Source organism: Anguilla rostrata, chromosome 15 (assembly GCF_018555375.3).
Source record: "Anguilla rostrata isolate EN2019 chromosome 15, ASM1855537v3, whole genome shotgun sequence".
Classification (NCBI taxonomy): Eukaryota; Metazoa; Chordata; class Actinopteri; order Anguilliformes; family Anguillidae; genus Anguilla; species Anguilla rostrata.
In genome coordinates, this window is record NC_057947.1 from 30,177,958 (window position 1) to 30,197,656 (window position 19,699).

A 19,699-nucleotide genomic window follows, 5' to 3' on the forward strand; every position below is an offset into this window, starting at 1 on the left:
TTCAAAGTACTAGGCCTGTGAATATATGAGATATTAACACATTGTTGTTCAATAAATTATAATAAATATATTCGAGGAGGAACTGGCCATAAATCAAAAAAGGAAGTGGTTTAAATGTAGTAAACAGTATTTAAAATTGCGTTCGGCATTTTTACATAAAGGTCTTATTTTCCCTGTCTGAAAACAAGCACTTTCACGGTAGGCTACACTGCACGGTTAAAACTTCAGAGATCCGAAAAAACAATGCCAGGGCAAAGCGCTGCTATGTGTTTTGTTGGTCTCGGCGTTTTAAAAGCCCACCGGTCACCCTGTATTTTATATGCAGTTTTGTGTTAATGAGCATACAACACGCACTCGCTCTCTTCCGCACTCTCTCACTCTCTGTACCCTCTACTGGCTCTTTAAAAGGGTTGCTTACTGTAGCATCTGCCGATTAGGCGGATACGAGTCCCCGCCTTCTATGAACTAGCGACGATTTCAAGCGTAGCCTGTGTCAAAATAGCACGCTCTCAGAACTAGGACATTTCATGTCCGACCTAACATAAACCTTGCTATTCTGTCGTTCATTACGTGATGGAGAAGCCAGAGTAACTAGAATTTTTTGTTTGTTTTGTTTTTTTGGGGTGGCGAAATGGTTTGCATGGCAGATGAGTTTTCCGGACTATCCTATTACCGCCTAGCTTTTGCTTTCAAGCCGACATCGAAGGATTTCAGCACCACACATCCAAGTACAACCTGACACGGGCAGTGGATGTCTCTATGTTGTTTCATTGCCGGCCCTACCTGACAAGATGACGTTTTGGAGATTATTTAAACTGAGCGAGCTATTTGCACATGTGACACGCCCTTCTGATATTTGTGAAGATGTGAAACCCGTCTATAATAATAACAAAGAGGAACTGGGCTGGCCGGTCAGTAAAATACTGCAGCCCATGACGTTAAAAAAAGCTGTAGGTGCAGTTTGGTAATGTGTAGCCAGTAGCTAAGAGTACAACATTTTAGACGAGCAATAGTTTTTGTCAAAATAGCGCCTTATCTTTGTTACAAGGCTTTGTTGGTCGAATGTATTCAACGTTCTCAAAGCCCGGATTACACTGAAAGGGGTTTGTATGTTGCCTTACTGTTTTACGTTTCAACAACATCGACGATGATTTTATATACTGAAAGTGAACTTATAGCCAGTAGCCATTGTACATAGATCGAACCATTAAATGAATTCGAGATCATTGCCTTAGTCTAGATTTAACATAAGAAACTAACCAGCAACGTAAAGAAATTTATTTATTTATTTATTTATTAATTCATTAATTCATTCATTCTGCGAGATACTATGGAAGCATTGGTCTAAGCCGAAATATACATTGTCATACATCAGGCTGAATAGACAGAGATGTCCTCGGTGGAGACGACGGGCTTCGGGTCCCTGAGGGACTTGCCCACTGACAACTGGATGTCCCATCTGCCGCGCGCTCTATGGGACGTTCCTCTTTGCAACTTGGCCATACCAGGTAAACTGATTGTTTCTCATCTGTATTGTGCTGTTATCGTGCGTCGTATTAGGATTTAAACAATTCGAATATTATCGTATGTATGTTTGTGGCGCCCCGTTTCTATATTGTAGAATTTCGTTATCGATTATGTCTTTTTGGGACTGACCGCATTACTGAATTATGCAGCTAGGTGTGTGAACTTGAAAGATAAGTGTGCTGTGGACAGTGCTTTAGGGCTTTAGGAAAAGTGAAATGGGGGTGTGAACATTAAAGAGGTGTTTGGTTTCATGCCTGAATACTGTCAGCAAAATTTATTCTCAAGGTCAATATTACAGTATGTTTCACTGGTGCTCTTCTCACCCTTCAACAACAACAACAAAAAAATCTCTGAAACTTAAAATCAATGTAATGAAGAGTAGCACTGTTATTACACAGTACAATGGACCGTCTGCTTAGAAACAACAATCTTTTAAAATTATAATAGTAAAATGTGGAGCAGGGATAAAATAATAGTGTTGAATGAATGGCAAAATATTCTGCATAAATTTTAGTTATGCATTCCTTTCTCTAAAAATGTAAATTTTACAGCTTGTACAACATAGGTAAGTGTGTGTGTGTGTGTGTGTGTGTTTGCGTGGGTATATAGTGTGTGTATATAGTGCCCTCCATAATTATTCACACCCTTGATAAAGTTGAGCAAAGAAGCTTATATAATAAACAATAAGAGGTATATTTTTTTTCAATTTATACTGGATTTTGACAAATTTTTGAGTTTGTCTTATTGGGGAACTGTATTTTGGTCTCCTGTAGCCTTATGTGTTGTATGTAAAATCTTTGGGTTGTCCATAATTGTGAAGAAAGGTAAAGAACTCTCAGAAAAACAAGACAGATGGTTGCCGACCTTCTGCCAACAGTCAGGAGATGGTCAGAAACAAATAAATAAAAGACTAAAGATACCACGTTCTAATCTTGCGTCAGTAAGGAAGACCTGTCTGGTAGAGGTAGACCTATGGTAGACCTGTCTGGTAGAGGTAGACCTATGGTAGACCTGCCTGGTTAGTGGAGGTAGACCTGTGGTTGACCTGTCTGGTAGAGGTAGACTTGTGGTAGACTTCTCTAGTAGAGGTAGACCTATGGTAGACCTGCCTGGTAGAGGTAGACCTGTGGTTGACCTGTCTGGTAGAGGTAGACCTGTGGTAGACCTGCCTGGTAGAGGTAGACCTGTGGTAGACCTGTCTGGTAGAGGTAGACCTATGGTAGACTGTCTGGTAGGGTAGACCTTGGTAGACTGCTGGTAGTGGTAGACCTGTGGTAGACTTGTCTGGTAGTGGTAGACCTGTGGTAGACTTGTCTGGTAGTGGTAGACCTGTGGTAGACTTGTCTGGTAGAGGTAGACCTGGGGTAGACTTGTCTGGTAGTGGTAGACCTGGGGTAGACCTGCAAACGATACAGGTAGGCTCTGAGGACGCAAGTGCTTTTTTCCCCCCACGCGCAGTGAGTCACATGGTTTCGGAGGCAAAAGAAATACAAGGGACTCAGTCCAAGATCTACAAAACATTGTGCATCTTAGGGACACATACAGTCTCCAAATATTTTATCAGACACCGCCTCCATGGCAACAGGCTTTTTGGAATGGTTGCCAGAAAATAAAAAAGCCTTGATTAAGCCAGTCAACAAAAATACACTTCTGGGGTGTGTCTCCTGGGGCTCTTGTTAAGAATCGTGAACTGCAGTGAGTACTGAAACATTATGGCCAATAGCTTGATTCCCTGTACTCTTCAGTGTTATCCTTGCGAAGGCAGGGATCACAAAGTATCGGAAACAAGGTTGTGTAGCATATAAATGTGACACATTTGTTTTGTGAAATAAATGTATTATTTCAGAAAATTATTTTTGTCGTTTTCATATATGTTTCATGTTCGAAAGTGATAATAGCTCAGTACTTGTATTGTCTTTTTTTGTGAATCTTTTTGAAGGATGTGAATAATTTTGGAGAGCACTTTATATCTAAAAATCTACTTGTTATATTTAGTATTACACATTTTTAGATCATTTTTCATAAGAGTTTGGGAGTGCATGCTTTGACACCTTTTTGTAAGAATGCGGCATGCTGGGAACCAGTGCGTGGACAAGCGTGTCTCTGTTTTGCAGGAAGCCACAACACTGTAACGTACTGCCTGGATCGGAACGACAGGTCCCCAGTAGACCTGACACAGCCAGACATGCTACGCAAGCTGGACAAGTACATGAAGCCCCTCATTCGCCCCTTTGTCTACAAGTGGGCGATTACGCAGGTAGGCAACGGTACAGGCAGGCGCCGAAAGTGAAACCTGTAATGACCCTTAATCAATGTGCCAACTCAGAGTCAGCCAAAGCAGGGGCATTTCCCTTGCAAATACAGTGCGGTGCATTTGCAGTGCACAGCATAATGAATTGCGCTGCACTGCAATTCATTAGGGAGTGCAGGTTAGTTACTAATATCGCCTAGGGAACAGTGTGGAGGAAAACCTCTTCTTAGGTTCGGTGGGTAAGTCGGCGATGTAAGAATAAAAACTAGAAATTATGATTTCTTCTAATAACCTTTTTATTCTCTTCAATCAGTAATGTTTTTCATGTACGTAGGCCTACGAGAGGTCTCCAGTACCATAAAGACACATAGAGAGCTTCCTCGTATTATGTTTTACATCCTTTTTATACAACCAGATCTCCTCCTACCCTGATGTATCTTCCCTTTAAAATAACAAATCCCAGCCCAGGTCAAACTTATGTTTCACCAGTTAGTTTAACAATAACTATTATATAATCTTCAATTTTAATCAATGACAGATATTTCACTACACACACTTACAGAGGAATGTATATGCATGACTTGAATAACAAGTATTTGTCCTCATGATTAACAGTTGTTCAATCTTCCAGTTCCAAAGTACATGCACTTTAAATGCATTCACTACATTCTGTAATCCAAATGAAATATTTACTCATATACACACCACCATGTTCTAACAAACTATGTTTATACCATTGCTGTTATTACTTTGATTTTCATTCATTTATTTCAATAGAATATAATCTATACATTTACTAGATATAGCAAATCAGTTCTTTCTAGGTCAGTATCCTTTCTCTTCTCTTGCAACTCAAAGGTCTTCTGCACAAGACTGTCTCCCAACAGGAGTTACTTACAAAATTAAATGTTAAATTAAAAGTAATTGTTTACAATTTTTCCTCCTGCAACTGGGGTTCAAAGATTCTCTAGGTAGTATGCATCAATGTACAAGGAGGCCACTGTCTTTCCTTAGTTACAAATTCTTAGACATAACACAGAATACCTACTGTTCTTCAGTGATCATCCCATAATCACATACATTTAAATATATTCTTGATTAGTACAATCTTTAATAAGAGGAAATGTAAAAACATTAAAAGAATGAAGGAGAAGCATACTTCCACAGCAGATATAGGGCACATGCAATGGATGTGTTTTTCTTAACCACTGCACGAAAATGATGATGCGATGAAAACATTATTGTTCATTGTTAGGTGACATTTTGTTATGTGGTTGCTGTGGCAATTCTATATGGATTGTTGCCTCTTTGGCACGTTGAGTGTGGATGTTTTGTTGCTGGTGGTTGTTGTGTCATAATTCTTTCACCTAACAACTGCTGTTTGTTAACCCATTGAGGGGTACAGGGACATCAAACAAAGCATGTTTAATATTTGTTCCCGAATACTTTGAAAGTTTACCTAGAAACACTGTGGCCCTATTTATGCTGGTATTTTTTATGCAACATATATATCAGATTTCTTGACAAATCTAATGTGTGGCTCATTTTATGATCATGGCCCAAACGCAAGAAATTGACATGGGTTACGGGTAATTTAATAAATTTAAAATATCCCTTCTCTGGAGGCAGTTTGAGTCTAATTCTGACAGTATTGGGTCTGAATGTGAATGCTCCAGCATGTGCTTCACATGTCAACAACGTGCAACTGACAAATAACATCCCATAATGATCTGGCTGGAGTCATGGGTCACCCTGTTGTAGAGCAGGTTGTCAGGTTGAATGGAACACTGAGCACAAGAACTATGAGACATGTGATCCCGGTATGAATGCTGGATATGTACAGAATTCCGCTTGTTGGCTGTATTGGATATGGGTTTAAATCGGGCCTATAATGTCTGAAAAAGGTCATCTGTCCTCTGCTAATGGCTTTAACCAGAGGAGAGACACTTTGTCTTCAACCAGCGGGAAGAAATCACTCAGAATTAATGAGCTGCAAGCTCAAATGGATGTTTTACAGAGGACCATTTCCTCTGTAAAAACATGCCCTTGAACTTGCTGCTCATTAATTCAGTGCTGATATTTCAGTGTTGATATTTGGCATTGTGTGTGTGTGTGTGTGTGTTTGTGTGTGTGTGTGTGTGTGTGTGTGTGTGTTTGTCTGGCTTGCATGGTTTTAAATGGGTGTGTGGCCTGATTATAACCCATAGCCAAACCCACTTTTAAGGTCTGTGGTTACATATTAAATGTTTCCTTCCTGGAAAAACAGCACATCTGGAATTAGCAGTGGTGGACCACAAGTGCAGTTCAATATACTAACAGCATTAGCAACATTATAAAGTGACCTATGTTCTTAAATGCCTGGTACCTTTAATTGCACAGTTGGTCTGCCGAGGTCCATACACCTGGCCTTCCTGCTATGAAAGAGGAAACTGTGAAAACGAGACAGACCTGATAGTGGTAAAGCAAAACGGATTATAAAAGATTAGAAGAAAGTCGTCTACTCTGTTACTCAGTTTGATTGCTGTTCATTTGATATTGAAATTAATTTTTCATTGTAATTTTAAATGAACTGGTGTTGTAGTAACATGGAAAGTATATTAGCAAACGTGTAAAGGTCTAAATAATCTGATCAGCCGCAAAACAGCAAAGGTAAGGTTAGCTTCATGCTACATGCAGCAGACTCCCCGAACAGTGGATTGGGACTGGTTAAAAGGCCAAAGTTTCTGACCCGATTTGCATTGACGTTTTGCATGTGGCATCTGTTTTGCATGCATGTGTCATTGTTTTGGTTAATTTGATTTGTTCATTGAAATAAATATTGCAATATTCTCACCATTATAGTTAGCAGATGCACATTGAGTGATCTGTGGTATAAATTTTTAATCCTAATGTATATCACATGAATAGCGCGGAACACTCATTAACTATATATAAGGCTATATAATGCATTTTAAAAGGCAAGTCCTTCAATGATTGTGTATAGAAACCCTCTCTGAGAATAGGGTCATTTGGTAGATCATTGGTAAATAATTGCACCTACAGGCAAAGTTAATGCATATGCTCCTATTGTTTAATGAATACACCTGCTCCCATTGTTTAATGAATGCATATGCTCCTATTGTTTGTTAATGAGCACATATGTTTCTGTTGTTTAATGAATGTATGTGCTTCTGTTTTTAATGAGTGCATATGGTCCTATTGTTGTTTAATGAATGCATATGCACTAGTGCTCTTTAGTGAATGCACATGCACGATTGCTGTTTAATGGGTGCACATGCATTATTGCTGTTTTGTGAAAGCGCATGCACTATTGCTGTTTAATGAATGCACATGCATTATGGCTGTTTAGTGAATGCACATGCACTATTGCTGTTTAATGGATGCACTTGCACTATTGCGCTATATGCTCATATTGGTTTTTTAAAAGGGATGCAGTGTAAAAGAGCAGCTGGATGCAGGGGTGAGGTACTGTGACCTCAGGATCGCTCACCGCCCCAACGACCACTCCAATGACCTCTACTTCTACCACGGGGTGTACACAACCCTGACTGTGGAGGTAAGCAGTCGGACTGGGACTTGGACCCGCAGTATTGCATGAGGTGAGGGGAGACGCGCTGACCCGACACCGACTGTGACGGGTCAAACAGGACGGTGCGGTCGCGGTCAGAGACGTGAAATCGATCTTTTTAAAAGATCATTCTGGATAAGGACACTGACTCTCGTAGCCAGCTGGCGATCAGATAAAGCGATGAGGTTATTCTAGAATGGCTGAACCAAACGGGATTACTCGTCAGACAGCACCAGGATTTTTATCACGCTGCGGTATGCACGAGCATCCCTGTGCTTTTTGTGTGACATCTTCTAAATGAAATAAATTAAATAAAACGGCTACTTGCTTTAAATAGTGGCTGGGGAAACTGATGCAGTTTTCTTTGCAGCACATCATAGTACACAGCGCATACATTGTGGCGTATTAAATGTTCCCGAATGTGCTCAGTTAAGAGCCAGATTGAGGAAATACAAGCGTAAGACTCCCCTGGTGGAACATTCCAGTGCTGAATAAGAGCATTATCCTCACAGCTGTGCATTTACATTTTAGCCTTTTCTCAGAACCTTTTATTCAGGGCAGCATTCACAGATTACACAGATTTTTATTTATTTATTTATTTATTTATTTATTTATTTATTTATTTATTTACAGCTAGATATTTCACTGATGCAATTCGGGTTAAATGCTTTGCTCAGGGTTACTACAACAGCACACCGGCTGGGAAATTAAGTCAACACCTTTCAGTTACAGATGCAGTTCCCCGACCATTATGTTACAGTGCCACCTGATACAGACTCACAGTACAGGAAGCCAGCGTCTTGTGGCAGGGTTGCCCAGCAACCTCATTCCTGGCTGAAATTTCAGCATGGTGTTCTATAGGCCCTTTCATACTGTCTTCTACAGAAAAATTTACACTGTGTCTCAGAGGCCATTTCGTGCTCATGTTTTGCAGACCGTTCTAAAGGAGATTCGAGAGTGGCTGGATTCTCACCCCAGGGAGGTGGTCATCTTGTCCTTCAGCCACTTCCAGGGCCTAAACCAGGAGCTGCACCACCTGCTCATAGAAACCATAAAGAATGTGTTCGTTACGAAGCTCTGTCCAAAAAAGGTAGGCTTGATCTGGGTCCATGTTCATTTTTATTGGTAATGGATTTCCCATGTAGCTTGCGAGATAAATATTAATCAATAAAGTGGATGTTTGTGAGGATGCTGGGTGGCACAGTCTGTTAAGGCACCACACTGGTGCATGGGTGAACCCCATGGGTCTAAGATGGAATCCAGACAGTTGCGGTGGTGACTGCGGCCAGTACTACCATTAGGTGATGCACAGTTGGTGATTGTGTCGCCAGGGTATGGGAGGGTTCAGTAAGCTGGTGATCTGTGTTTGTCACTTCCTATTGTTCTCTGAAAATAAACAAGTACGGAAAACAATATATGCAGGGACGAATGAAACAAGAAATCAATGCAAACATAACCATTTTGTCAGATTTTATCCATGAATTCATTTCTGGATACATTCATTTATTTTTACATTTTTCTTGAATTTTTTGTATTCACTCATTCATTCATTCATTCATTCATTTATTGAGTCATTTATTTATTTTGAATTTTAAAATGTAACTAGCAGACATCGTTATAGGGGGTAAACTTACGTGCCTAACGTTATGTATATCTGACGATTCTAAGGCTGGGTGTTTATTATTAAACCAGTAAAATGTTGTTGTGAAAGATAATGGCTGCCTAACCCCCGGCACCCTGGAGCCAGTCTGATTCGCCCTTTGCGCCCATCAGGAGCCGACGCACCTGGGCCACCTGTGGCAGCTGGGTTACCAGGTGATCGTCTCGTACGATCACACCATCCTGAACCGCCACGACGAGCTCTGGGCCCCCATCCCGTACTGGTGGGCCAACAAGTGCAAGGCGGAGCTCCTGGTCGAGGAGCTGGAGTGCAGGAAGCGACGCGGTCGCCCAGGTAACCGAGGCTGGAACCCCCGGGTGCATTGAGGGTCGGTTTCCGTGGCGACGGCGATTGGAATGGACTGGTTTCGGGAACGGACTGGACGAGACGAGCTTTCCACGCAAGGTCGAACAAAGCGAGTGTGGTCCTGCCTGCGCCCCAAATTAAATGACTGGCAGCTCATCTCAGGCCATGCTAATTACGTCACCAGTTAGTGTGGACCGTGGGCGTCAAGGATCAAGGATACAGTGTTTTATTGCTGAAACAAATTCCTGCACTCACACTGGCCCTTTATGGATACGATTGGACACCCCCTGGTCAGGACACATAAATGACTTGAACTGAACAGGCAACAGCTAATTCAAGATGGCTGCTAGCTACTCTAGCTAACATTAGTTAGACCTTTCATTCATTAAAAAAGCTGAAGGCCAGAGAAGTAGCTAGCAAGTTGAATTGTTGGTTGGTAAAATTATTTTATGTAATGTTCTTAACCTAGCTAACTGTACGGGAACTATTTGTTTACATTTAAAACATAACCCGATACCTGGTAAAATTATTACGACCTGTGTTGCATACAAGGCCGCTGTTACTGGTTGAGATTCAATGTGAGAGTAACAGTCCATTATGTACACTTGGTATTACTTAGGGTTTTAATTACTTTTAATTAATCAATATTAAAGGTAATTTACAGGCCTAATTAAAAAATTGCTAGATGACATTGACAAGCTAGTTGAATAGTCTACACAAGCATTACAGCTGTGGTAGGGGACACAAATCCTGCACAAGTCCTCATACTGGGGGTGGGGGGGGTGGGGGGGGGGCACACACGTTGCCCCTGCCCCAGCACTGACGCTTGTCTATGTGTTTTCTCACAGGGGGGTTCTTTGTCGCTGGTATCAACCTGACAGAAGATCTCAAATACATCTGCTCTCACCCCACTGAGTCATTGAAGGACCTGGTGATGTCCACGTACCCTGACCTGCTGGAGTGGGTCAAGGCCCAGGCTCCAGGCTCCAGCCAAGGATCTGTCAACATCATCGCAGGGGATTTTGTAACGGAGAGTGAACTGGTGCCAGTAGTCATTGCACTCAATGAGAATCTGCTGAAATGGACACCGTGACCCTGATTCGGACTGCACTTGTAGAACTTTGAACCACATTTGGACTCTTTATATGTAGATGGAGAGAACAGTCGCGTTTTGATTTACAGCATGAAAACCCAAAATTTAACATTGTAATTCAGCATCTTTTTTGGGCAGTAACTAGCTAGTGTGTTTATACTTAAATTATAATAGCATTTTGATTTTAATTTATGCATTTTTTAGGTATAATGGGCCTAATTTATCATGCGCTCAAATTTAATCGTAAAGTCTGGATGTGCACTTTTTCACAGAATATTTATGATTGCTACTGACTCTGCATACACACATTTTATTGTGATGGGAATGTGTCCTTGCATTAGTTTTTAATGGAAATGTGTGCTTGCATTAGTTTTTTTTTTTTTTAAACTATTTTTCTCTTCAATTAGGAATGCCTAATGTGAATTTTGAGCTGGTCCCATCTTTATGTTATGGAGGTCCCAAAATACACGGGTGAGCACGTTAGTCCCCCCTGCAGCTAGAGGGCAGCATTAGGATCAGCTGAAGGCTCAGGAATGCAGGCTGCAGGTTGCCTGACTGACCTGTGTTTTATGCGCAGACTGTTTTATGGGGGAATTCCCTTTGAGATGGCAACTTTCCCGTGGTGATGGCGTTGATGATTGTTCGGAAACTTCCGGAGCCTTCATCCACGGTTCAAACAGTTGAAATGTGGGTCTGCTAGGGTCACACCTCTGCACTCCACACAAGTGCCTCTCCACTCTGCACCACTCAACATTCAAGCACAATATCCGATGGCTTTATCAGCCTCTACAATAACATTGTAGAGTGGGCTAAAATCGCACTTAGGAGAGTTAATCAACACCTACTCAGTACTACCTAATGCCAGTACCTTTTGGCTGATGTGAAGAAGTTTTAAAAAGGAAGCCCAGAAGTCGTAAAAATTTTTTATTGTAACATAATTGGACGTTTTTATTCCTCATCGCCTCGTATTATGACTTTGGATGACAGAACTGTTTGTAGTAGTTCCATGAATTCATATGCACAATATTTCACAAAAGTAACTTTTGTGAAATAGCTGCTTCTCACCTCAGCCAATCTGAAATTACTAATGGTTACAGGGGAAAACATTGGGGGTGATCATTTTTGCCGCCCAGGGATATACCAAAATACTGAGGCCTCCGTCTTCTCGGTAATGCTGACTGCTTTCACCCAGAGCTGAGATACGGTGTGCGTGTGCTTCAGTGCAGTGTGCAGGGAAAATATTTTGTGCTGTCGCCCACTAGCACTTGGCACTATTGACAGGAGCAGTGTTTTGTTGTGATGCCATAGTTTGGGCACCCCTTTAATTTTCTAACGGGTTAAATACAGGTTTTTACTCGTACTGGTTACTTGTAAACATGCATCACAATTTGTCTGAGTTACTGTATTCCCAGTACTGCATTCGGAAAGCTGGGAAGCACGTACAGACTGTCATGCAGCTTGGGTCACGGAGTCCTATTTTATGAGTTTCATGACTTCTTATTTTCATTTAGAGATGAACTGTCAGGCACAATTAAGTTATTTGTATATTTACTATGTTTGTGCAGCACATATACTTACGTATAGTATAATAATGTATGAAAACAGACCTGTGCTTTTAGCACTTTCGATGAATGTGATTACCTTGTGAATATTTATGATAAACAAACAGGGTTGTATATCTACACTGTATATCTATGATCACTTCATAATTAAGGCCCAGTATGTGCAGTGGTTTTTAAATGGCATTTTAAACGTATTTCAAAGTTAATTGGCTGTGTTTTAACTATAACAAGGGGGCTGGTGTACAGTTTACTGGCTGAAGAATTTGAGCTCATTTGAGGAAAACAAGGGTTTTTGGGAAATTGTGTTAACTAGATGGGTGATTGAACAGGCACAAACCGTGGGGGAAGGAATCCAGTCTTATTCACAGTCACAGTGTATTAGCACACTTTGCACAAAACAGTACAGCAGCGTACACAATAGCACAAAGCTAGTTGCACTGAGCACAAATGTGTCTTCCTGGAGAACCAAGAAATAATTAGGATGAAGCAAGATAATACATATACCTGTATAAACAAAGAAGCCTAATACTCTTAAAGGACTCTTGTGTGGATATCTGTGCGGACATTTGCACAGACCTTGTGCGGATATCTGCTTTGAATTGGACGGAAAATGATGCTTAGTATAAAAACCGCCAAAACCTTTTGGGAAAACATGTTTGTAGCCTGTATTTAGATACACAATTCCTTGAATGTGTAATGTCCAACAATCAGACCCGAGTCTGCATGGTTTTCCCAGTCAATTCTGTGCATCTTCCTCAATGCATGACCTAGTTATTCGGGAAAAGTTGTTTACAAGTCTCCCAAGTATGACTGAATGTTTTGAAGTTTTGCATTAAAGTTGGCATTGAACACATGACATATATCTTTGTTTCCTTGGTGTTTTGGTTCAACGTTGTGTCATGCTAAAGCAAAATCTTAGCTTGTTTGGTCTGTTTAAGTAGAACCACAACAAGGGGACATGTTTTATAAGAGGTGGACACATTGGTAACAGGTTAGTTTACATCCCGATCAGGGCCTTTCTGTGTGGAGTTTGCATGTTCTCCCTGTATCTGTTTGGGTTTCCTTTAGGTACTCTGGCTTCCTCCCACTGTTCAAAGACATGCAGGTCAAACTAATCGGAGAGTGTAAATTTCCTGTAGTTATGACGGTGTGAGTGAATAGTGTTTGTGCCCTGTGACGGATTTGCGACCTGATCAGGGTGCATTCCTGCCTCTGGCCCAATGGCAATGCATGCTGAGACAGGCTGCAGCACCCCCCCCCCCCCCAGTCATTGTGGATTAAATAAAACAAGTCTGATGTCAATCTTATTCTTTGACTGAAAGAAACAGAAAGCAACATTATTCAAGTTACTGCTGACTGAAATATTTTCTAAAGCACAAATTTGTACCTAATTTGTACCTAACAACCTAACAATCATTTTAGATTCAGTTTTGTCTTTTGTTGTGTTTGCCGTCATCGGGACAAAGTTTCAGGTCTAACATCAGGGATAAGAGAATGCATGAAATACAATTACAGTTGACTGCTGTGCCTAGAAAATTCAAATCCAAAGTTGCTTCTCTCACAAAAGAACAAGGTAGCACTGCCAACAAATAAAGTTTCCGAAACCAGATTGCTTACATTGCATACATTTATTTATTAAATAATATGTACAATGTAAGTAATTTGGTTTTTTAAACTTTGTTTGTGAAGTGCTACCTTTTTCTTTTTTATATGAAGAAACAACCTTGGATTTGAGTTGTAACAGTTTGCAGACTCTTGGGGTTCGGGGGATTCAGCCGTGAAATTAGCCACCCTACGCTCTGTGATTTTTTTCGACCCAGAGGTTTGTCTCTGCAGTATATTTTCGTGAATGACGTGCTAAAATCTTAACACTTTATGTACCGCAGACCAGGACTCAACCCTGGGCACATCCCCCTGTGAGGTGCATCAATGCGACTAAGTATCACAGATCTCTACCTAAAATGGTAAAAATAAATATTGTTAATTGATTGTCATTAACAGTTAATGGTCATTGAATGGTTGTAATGTGTATAGCAGAAGCCAAATTGATGATAGTAATTTTGGCATAAAAAAATCTTGGTTAGGACTTTATTCTGGGAACTTGGGAAGCCGGTCTTATATCTTCCTAAGACCAGGCAATTAATTAAATAATATTTTGAAAATATTTTCTTTGCAACATATTTGTCCTCCTTCCCGACCTGGGCCTTTCTGTGTGAAGTTTACATGTTCTGTCCATGTGAGTTTCCTTCGGGTACTCCGGTTTCCTCCCACAGTTCAAAGACATGTAGGTAGGATAATTGGAGACTTTAAATTGCCCAGTGTGTGAGTGAACTGTGAGTGAATGGTGTGTGTGCCGTGCGATAGATTGGTGACCTGTGCAGGGTGTATTCCTGCCTCTTGCCCAATGCACTCTGGGATAGGCTCCAGCCCCCCCCCCCAACCCCCCCCCCCCCCCGCCGTGACTATAGATAATGAATGGATGGATATTTTGTCCTCAAAGACACTTGTATTATGTAAAAAAAAAAAATGTTAAAATAAAAATTTAGAAATGGTCCATAACAGTTTTAATCAATCTGCGTTTCATGTAAGTATCTTTGTACCTGCACTTTGATAATGCTGTTGATAATAAGCAGAATTAATGCAGCAAACAAGCTTAACAAGTTTCAACACCTTTAGCCCTTGCTTGGCAGGGAGGATTTACATGGATTAGGGAGAGAACGCATTAACATACCGGGTGCATATTTTAGAAGAAATAATGTTCAAGGTGCAATTTTTATTTTATTTTGTTTCATTTTATTTTACTAATCTGTGTATTTTGGCATCTAAAATAAAGGGAACAATATTTTTAAAATGTAAAAAACAAGTATTACAATATTGCAAACGCGAACACATAGATACTACGTTGAATAGATATGTAGATATGTCGCCTGTCTATAGCCTTCTAGATAGGCATATTGTAAAGTCAGAAGTGGTGAATAGATAAACTTAACCGCTAATAGAAAGTACCAAGAATGTGTATATTTTCATTTCAAGAAAACACAAGAAATCATGGACGGTCCCTAACGTTCAGACAGTCCTTGAAAAACTGAATACGGGTTTAAATCGTATGAAGGATTAATCAAGTGTAAAACGACTTTAGCTACGTCACGTGATGGATACACAGTTCCCGATTCTTTTATATATACTGCGGAAGCATTGCATGTTTGTCTGTTTATCCGTGGTTTATAGACACAGCCTGTCTGTCACAATATCCTAGGCTAAACATCGCGCTGTGAACGGTAAGAACAAGTATGCTGTTTTGGATCAAACTAGTATTGCTTAATGTGAGCTCGTAACGCCGAATAGATGTTCCTACTTTTTTAGATATTGTGTGCAATAACACTGAAGATGTTTTTTAAAATCATGAACTCAGGGCATGGAAGATGACGTGGTAGACGCTAACATTATTAGCAAAACGCAGGACCGTGCCAACTGGATGTCCCAACTACCCCAGAGTCTGTGGGATGTACCCCTGTACAACCTCGCTCTCCCAGGTAGGTAGAGTGGATGCAAATAGCATTCTGACATCTCTGTGCCCCAATGCAGTGTTTACAGATGTTACCAAATATTTTGCAATGTCATTAGTCATCAGTCATGTGAGATTCTACCAGGATAAACAAATTTTACACGACGTATAGGCGTGCTACTCCTTATACTGAATCGTACCAAGTTATTATAATGTGTAGTACAATGTTCCTCATTGAAAAAACGCGGGACGTAATTTGTTCCGTAGTCAGTCTAACTACACAAAGTTCCATACACACAAAGTAATTCCACAATTGTGAGTATAACGTAATCATGAATGAAATTAAACCATTTTGACGCGAAACAGCTGAGAGACGCATGCTACCAGTGCGTGATAAAGGCGCTAATGTCGTCAACTGTCGTTGTTTTCTATCCTTATGCGGTTTTAAATGTCTGTCCAAATTTTCTGATTGGTGGGGGGTTTCCATATTTTTTCTGCATTGAAGGTGGCAACCCTAAAGGTACATGCGCAGGCAAAACACTGGAACAGTCCTGATCACGTGTGTTTTCTTTTCATTTAGACAGGGCTCTGTTGAATTTTTAAAATCACATTTACAAAACTTTTTAAATTACTAAATCACAATGGAAAGTGACATGCCCTTATATATTGTCCGGATCTGTTCTAGGCAGCCATGACACCATGACCTACTGCTTAGATCGGGAATCTCCATTGTCGGTGTCAAACCCCCTTGTGCTGAAAATACTGGACTGCATTATCCCCTGCATCACCCGTCCATGTCTGTACAAGTGGGGCACCACCCAGGTCAGCCCCTATGAAATCCAAACATTTCTGTTTCAGTATAATTGATGAAAACGTTATCACCATAATAACAACACAGTGTAGTTACATTTGCAGCATGAGATATATTATTGCATTTTTTTTCCCCTGGAGTATTTTGATCAATTTTGAGTTTAAAGTTTAAGTGCACTGTACAAGTACTTGTCTTAAGTGTGTAAGTGTGTGTGTGTGTGTGTGTGTGTTTGTGTGTGTGTGCATGAGTGTATGTGCACACCTGTATGAGATGGAGAGAGAAAGAGATACTGATGGAACTTTCCCTTAACTCTTCTCATTCAGCTGCAGGCAGTCTCAGCCCAGCTGGACATTGGGATCAGGTATTTTGATCTCAGGATCGCCCATAAGGAGGGTGACACCACCGACGCTCTGTATTTTGCCCATGGGATTTACACCCTCCTGACTGTGAAGGTGAGCTGCGCCATGGTCATGTGCTGAGTCATGTGACTGTCACAATGATGTATCACGCTTTTGCCATTCAAGTAATAAGATTTGTGTTTTATTTATACATTACATATAATAGAGCCTTGAGATCCTTCACAATTACATGCATGAGATTTGTGCATGTTATTTTTTGTGTAAAGCGTGAAAATCGCCATCTTGCATCAGATGAATGCTAGTGAAATAATAAGCGTTCTCGTGTTTGCTGTACAGGAAACACTCAGGGACATCGCGAAGTGGCTCAGCTGCCACCCGAAGGAGGTGGTGATCCTCGCCTGCTCCATGTTTGAAGGACTGACCCCTGACCTGCACCAAGACACCATTCTCTTCATGAAGAACCTGTTTGGAAGCAAGATCTTCCCAAATATAAGTGAGGTGTGAGGCACTGACATGCTATCTGTGGGGCCCTGGACCTGTATGGAAGCCATTTGTTGCCTGAATTAAAAAAAAAAAAAAGTGTTTCTCTGTAATTGTTATTTTTATTATTTTTTTATTTTTTTACAAATTTACCAATGAATGAATTAACTTTTATTAATTAATAAATGGGTTCATTCTGACCTAGATTTATATCTATTTAATATGTATGTAAAAATATATTGTTTTCAACAAGGTGGGCCAGGAGCTTTAGAACTCCAGCAACAAAGGTTAGGAGTAAAGTGCTTAGGATAAATATTGATTGTATTCAGACCAGAACACCAACAAGGACAAAGCACTGGAGGTCATCGACCTTTAACCTTTGGCCTTGCTGCGTGACGGCAGATTTCTTTCTATGACTGTTTTCAGGAACCTGCCACCCTGAGAATGTTGTGGAAGCTGGGTTGCCAGGTCATCATCTCCTATGACGACCCAGCAGCCTCTGGCCACGAGGAGCTGTGGCCAAATATCCCGTACTGGTGGGCGGACCAAGTGGACCCCAAAGCGGTCCTCTCCTATCTGGACGAACAGAAACAGCTGGGCAGGCCAGGTTGGTCAGAATTCCTTTTCTGTCAGACATTAGTAAAGGGAGCATCTGCACAACAATGAAAATACACCCAGAGATGCAACAGAGATGAAACTGTAAAAAAAAAAAAACTTTTGGCACAGAAAAAGACGACTTGCAATCTCAGTGTGCTGAAGTTTTTCTTTATCCTGCACATCAGCCGTTTGAATTCAGCATGTACAATTCATCTTGCAGTTCAAAGATTGCTGTGCTGTATTTTTATCTTGTATTTCTAAAAACATAAAAATGAAAAAAGTTATTTAAAAAATACAACAGATAATTTGTACCTGGAAATGATAAAACATTACTCAAGCTCTGATATGTATTAATTTCAAGAAAATACTTGTAATTCAGATTCACTTACTGAATCTTGTGCATGCGCTGGCATAATTGTCACAGTAACCGGAGACTAAAAATTATTTCAAAGCAAGGTTATCTGCTACTTTGGCCCTTTTAGCACTGATGCTCCACTGAAGTGGAATCATTGGAACAGCTTGAAAACAGTTAGAAAACATAAAAACACTGGCGGGTCATTAAGCTCTTACTGAGTGCAGTGCCAAACAGAGATCCTCTGTTCTGTGTGGTCCTCGCTCTAGGGTCTGAGTTATTTTTGGTTATATTAAGTTATATTAAGCTTCCTTTTTTTAAACTCACAAAATTACCTTGGATTTCTTTACAGTTGACATTACTGTAACTCTTAGGCTGTCTGTTCGTAATAGTTTCGTCTTTGTGCATTGCAGAGGGATTTTTTGTGGCAGGCCTCAACCTCACTGAAGACACCCAGTACATCCTTACCCATCCCTGTCAGTCCATGAAAACACTAACACTGCGGAATTACCGTCTGTTTTTGGACTGGGTTCAGAAGCAGGCTCCTGGGCCGGGCAAGACCTGTCTGAATATCATCTGCGCGGATTTCGTCGGCAATAGTGATTTTATTTCCGTTGTCATTGACCTCAATAAGAAGCTTGCTGCACGACTGACCTCATGATGCGATGCCAAGATAATTCTGTATTTCTGAGTGTTCGGTTATTGACACACAGCTGAGTGAGATGGTGCTTGAATTCAAAGTGATACAAAGTGGTTGAATTCACAGCATCAACAGTACTGATGTTTATTTTTCACAGTACAGGCCTAGACAACAGTCCTGCTGTTTGGCATTAATTCAGTAATGCTCACCCGCTCGTACGTAAGGAGGCAAGGTGGGTTAATGGTGTCAGTAATTGTTGTTCTTGGCACCAGCACCAATTCCCAAACACACAGTCCGAACCTTCAGACACTTAAGTCCCACTTGTTTCCTTTCAGAAGAACAGAACTGATGGGTTAGGATGCACTTTGGTCTGTGGTACTGCTGCATTAGCCGCAGGAGAATCACAGGAGCGTTAACTTATGAACTGGTAACAGTAAAAATTAAAACAGTTAAAGATCACATGAATGAGACAAAGATGGTGGCAACACAGTTTTAGAACGAGACCTTTGGTTTGGCCATGTTTTGAAGCTTCATAGAGCACTTATGAATATTTTTTTATTATTAACTGAGGCCATAAACCACAGGGATAAAACATTTATGCACCTCATAGCAATAACCCAGACACTGGAATTTACTATTCGATGTGCTTTACTGAAATCTGTGATAAATGTGTTACCTCTTGTTCCTGTCAGTATTTTTTTATCTAAGTTTACATTCTCTCTTTTTTAAGTACAATAAGCACATCTGTGCAGTAAATGTTAATTGCTTCATTTATACTTTTTTGCTCTTTGTTTTATGTTTTAATCCTTGTTTAAGTGTAACTGACTTTAATCACATTGAGAAAAATCGTTTGCTTAATATGCCAAGTGAAATACATTATTTTATATAATATTATTGTCTTGTTTTCAATTTTGAGTGCAAGCATTATTTCACAGATTAATGTAAACGTTTTGACGCTTAATTTGTGTGCTCTTTGTAGACGCACCCT

The 19,699-nt window shown here is 40.5% G+C and overlaps 2 protein-coding genes across 3 annotated transcripts; both read left to right on the forward strand.

Moving 5' to 3' along the window:
* The first annotated feature begins 430 nt into the window (after positions 1-430).
* On the forward strand, positions 431-12,823 carry plcxd1 (phosphatidylinositol-specific phospholipase C, X domain containing 1). The gene is made up of 7 exons (XM_064310836.1): positions 431-1,103; positions 1,376-1,508; positions 3,642-3,784; positions 7,206-7,334; positions 8,281-8,436; positions 9,120-9,300; positions 10,161-12,823. Exons 2-7 carry the CDS (start codon positions 1,391-1,393, stop codon positions 10,403-10,405), a joined length of 972 nt encoding a protein of 323 aa, XP_064166906.1. The 5' UTR covers positions 431-1,103; positions 1,376-1,390; the 3' UTR covers positions 10,406-12,823.
* A 2,208-nt stretch (positions 12,824-15,031) lies between these two features.
* Positions 15,032-19,600, forward strand: LOC135241445 (PI-PLC X domain-containing protein 1-like). Of its 2 annotated transcripts, XM_064311905.1 has the most exons (7): positions 15,032-15,245; positions 15,380-15,500; positions 16,158-16,294; positions 16,607-16,735; positions 16,979-17,140; positions 17,549-17,729; positions 18,485-19,600. In XM_064311905.1, exons 2-7 carry the CDS (start codon positions 15,383-15,385, stop codon positions 18,730-18,732), a joined length of 975 nt encoding a protein of 324 aa, XP_064167975.1. In that variant the 5' UTR covers positions 15,032-15,245; positions 15,380-15,382; the 3' UTR covers positions 18,733-19,600. The 2 variants fall into 2 exon arrangements, with proteins under 2 accessions (XP_064167975.1, XP_064167976.1); XM_064311906.1 differs by lacking the exon at positions 15,032-15,245 and having other exon boundaries at positions 15,379-15,500; positions 16,162-16,294.
* The last annotated feature ends 99 nt before the right edge of the window (positions 19,601-19,699 follow it).

Excerpts from the sequence above, each read along its gene's own strand:
- LOC135241445 (XM_064311905.1), top strand. The coding sequence starts at position 15,383 with ATGGAAGATGACGTGGTAGACGCTAACATTATTAGCAAAACGCAGGAC. Across the intron at positions 15,501-16,157 it reads GTACAACCTCGCTCTCCCAG|GCAGCCATGACACCATGACC; the intron begins GTAGGTAGAGTG and ends GATCTGTTCTAG. Across the intron at positions 17,141-17,548 it reads TCTTCCCAAATATAAGTGAG|GAACCTGCCACCCTGAGAAT; the intron begins GTGTGAGGCACT and ends GACTGTTTTCAG.
- plcxd1 (XM_064310836.1), top strand. The coding sequence starts at position 1,391 with ATGTCCTCGGTGGAGACGACGGGCTTCGGGTCCCTGAGGGACTTGCCC. Across the intron at positions 3,785-7,205 it reads ACAAGTGGGCGATTACGCAG|GGATGCAGTGTAAAAGAGCA; the intron begins GTAGGCAACGGT and ends GTTTTTTAAAAG. Across the intron at positions 7,335-8,280 it reads ACACAACCCTGACTGTGGAG|ACCGTTCTAAAGGAGATTCG; the intron begins GTAAGCAGTCGG and ends CATGTTTTGCAG.